General features: G+C 34.8%; 1 protein-coding gene across 2 annotated transcripts in view; it reads right to left on the reverse strand.

The window, feature by feature from the left end:
- Positions 1–2,782, reverse strand: part of dcaf17 (DDB1 and CUL4 associated factor 17) — a 13,854-nt gene that overhangs the window by 9,085 nt on the left and 1,987 nt on the right. Inside the window, exons 4-9 of one of the 2 annotated variants that reach the window (XM_015404541.1) lie at positions 2,132–2,222; positions 1,865–2,001; positions 1,689–1,767; positions 986–1,075; positions 810–917; positions 615–717 (exon numbers count right to left, since the gene is read on the reverse strand). In XM_015404541.1, coding sequence (XP_015260027.1) covers positions 615–717; positions 810–917; positions 986–1,075; positions 1,689–1,767; positions 1,865–2,001; positions 2,132–2,222 — 608 coding nt within the window. Of the gene's footprint in view, positions 1–614; positions 718–809; positions 918–985; positions 1,076–1,180; positions 1,271–1,688; positions 1,768–1,864; positions 2,002–2,131; positions 2,223–2,782 lie in introns of both variants that reach the window. The other variant, XM_015404540.1, reaches the window with a different exon arrangement.

Consider the following 2,782-nt stretch of genomic DNA (forward strand, 5'->3'; position numbering starts at 1 on the left):
ATCGAAAAAAGTATCGTTCAGGAACCGGTATCGAAGTGAAGGTATCGGTATTGGTACCGGAACCGAAAATTTTTGAACAATACCCAGCCCTAGCCGGCTACCATTTCTTCATCCTGTCCGCTGAACTGCTTCTAGTTTTACTCACAAGCCTGGAAGATGTCTAGTGATACTACCACAGATGATCTCGCTCTCCAAATGGAATTGAACGATTCAGATTAGCTAGCCGAATCAAAAGAAGGGGTAGAGCGTAGCCGGCTGTGGCCCAGGCTGCCTGTTACAACCCCAGTCCTGCGCGCTGATGACGTTTCAACGTTTTTTTCAAAAACCAGAGGGGTCACAGGTGGCGTGAGGTTATTACAGCACACACATCACAAAAATAAGAAAAATAGATCAATGTTTCCGGGAGCTTTTGATGCAGCCAGCATCGGCTAAATGCCCCACTTCCATACACTGGGTTTGAAAATAATTGATTTTTTTTATTTTTTTTTAAACCAAACAAAACAAACAAAGCAGAAACTGGTATTAAAGTTCATAATGTTTTCTGAATATAAGTTACGTAAAGTAAGAACTGAAGTTCACAATGGCTTAAGAGCTGGAGCACAAAACAACCTCACCTGTGACCTGGATGTTAACTGGAATACCAAACGGAGCCTCTCCAACGGTTCCGTTTTCCAGCAGTGAACTCTGTTGTCCCAGTGTTAACTCTTCGATTAGGTACTAAAACCAAAGAAGGCTTTTGTTCACTTTAACTGATAGGTAAACAAATATCAAAGATAGGACGGGAGACTGTTTCAGCTTAATATACATACTCTCTGGACAATGTGTTCAAAGCTGTATAGTCTCACTGAATTGTTACTGTAAGACACAGCAAGGACGTCATCGAAGAGAACCACATCAGTAACACCACTTCCAAACCCCTGAAAAAAAAAAAAAAAACATAAATTCCAAATCATGCACACGTGGATGTTTAAATAGGTCTGCATACCTTTTTATTTATCTCCAAAATGCCTACAATTCGAAGGGGGAAAACATGAAAAACAGCCAGGTGCATCATTGTGTTCTGTGAGGTACCTGCCTGTGGAAAATAAGAAATAATCTAATTTAACAANACCCCTGAAAAAAAAAAAAAAACATAAATTCCAAATCATGCACACGTGGATGTTTAAATAGGTCCGCATACCTTTTTATTTATCTCCAAAATGCCCACGATTCGAAGGGGGAAAACATGAAAAACAGCCAGGTGCATCATTGTGTTCTGTGAGGTACCTGCCTGTGGAAAATAAGAAATAATCTAATTTAACAAGTATTTATAATACAGCATGTTTCTCAGAAAAGTCAGGAAAAATACAAATAGTTATTTCAGAAAATTGTTAAGCAAAACAGGTAAATAAGTTCATAAAACAAAGCACCACATCAAAAATGGAATATGTTTTAATAATAAATACCCAACTCTAAAAGGTATTTTTGGATATCTTCCTGTATAGATGGTTATTATAATAATAATTTTTCATGCAGAGATGGGAAATAAGAGAGATTTAGACCTTTGAGAATTAAAATATCTCAATTCATAGCTAGATTTAATAATAATTTCAAAATAAAGATTGAAACATGCTTTACTGCTAACTAAGCTTATAAGCTTTCAAAATGTTTCTAAAAGATCTATAGATATTGAAATACTAGATTTTTACCCGTCTTTCAGTGGCTGTTTCTTTCTTTTGAATAGATTTAATGTAAAATGTTTCTTGCAAAACATTCCAGGCAAGATATCTAAAAGAAAAATAATAATAAATATTTAGGATAAAGAAAATGTGTAACATCATTTAGAAATACTAAAAGTACATTAAACTGAGAGTTTTTAATATACTTGAACTTATATTTAGGAGAGAGATAAACCCTCTGCAGTTCTTTTCCTGTTTCGGCTGAGATGCGACAGATCCAGCTATCTGCTGTCAGAGCCAAGAGGCAGGGTTTATGTTCAGAGGGAGACGATAGTACTTTGTCCTAAAAAAGTACAACAAAACAGCAGATTAAACATCAATCAAAAGCTGAGTTGTAAAGTGTTTAACAGCAGGTATTTTATACTTATAAAGACAGCAAACAAAGTGCATACATGTGTCTATGTTGTACTCACAACAGGGCTCTGACAGAGCAGGGCATCTTCAATTTTCTGCTGCTTGGACTTCTTTGGGAAGTTATATAAACTCTGGTATTGATCATCGAAACTGAAATCAGAGAATCAAGTTTCACATTAGAAAACCTTCTGACATAAACAGTATTTCAGCAAATATATCTAGCTATAATATTTCAGTAAAGAAATCTTGGCCTAAAAAGAAAACACATGTGATGCAAAAAAAAATCTTAAAAATAAGGCCAAAGTTTCAGCAGCCTAGACAGTTGGAGAGTCCAAAGTGGAGAACTCGAAATCATGGAAACACAACATACTCAACACCTCCATCTATCAACATCTATCCTTTCATTTGTAGTTTTATGCTTTTTTTTTTTACTACAGTAATTCCTTCATTTGCCTAGAACATCAATACAGTAAGGTTTCTCCTCTGGTTGTATAATAACATTGGAAGTCATCTTTCTACGGTGGCCGGGAGGTGCAAACCAACATTACAAAAAATGCTTACAAGTTCAAAAACAAATTATCATTTCAGAAAACAAATTTAAATAAAAAAAAAAATTAAAATACATAAAACACTTTTAAAAATTCAAAACAAATAGCATTTTAAGAAAACAAATAAAAAACATTCAAAACACTTTTACAAGTCCCAAAACA

The sequence above is a fragment of the Cyprinodon variegatus genome, unplaced genomic scaffold (genome assembly GCF_000732505.1).
Source record: "Cyprinodon variegatus isolate N-32 unplaced genomic scaffold, C_variegatus-1.0 Scaffold1780, whole genome shotgun sequence".
In the NCBI taxonomy this organism is placed as follows: domain Eukaryota; kingdom Metazoa; phylum Chordata; class Actinopteri; order Cyprinodontiformes; family Cyprinodontidae; genus Cyprinodon; species Cyprinodon variegatus.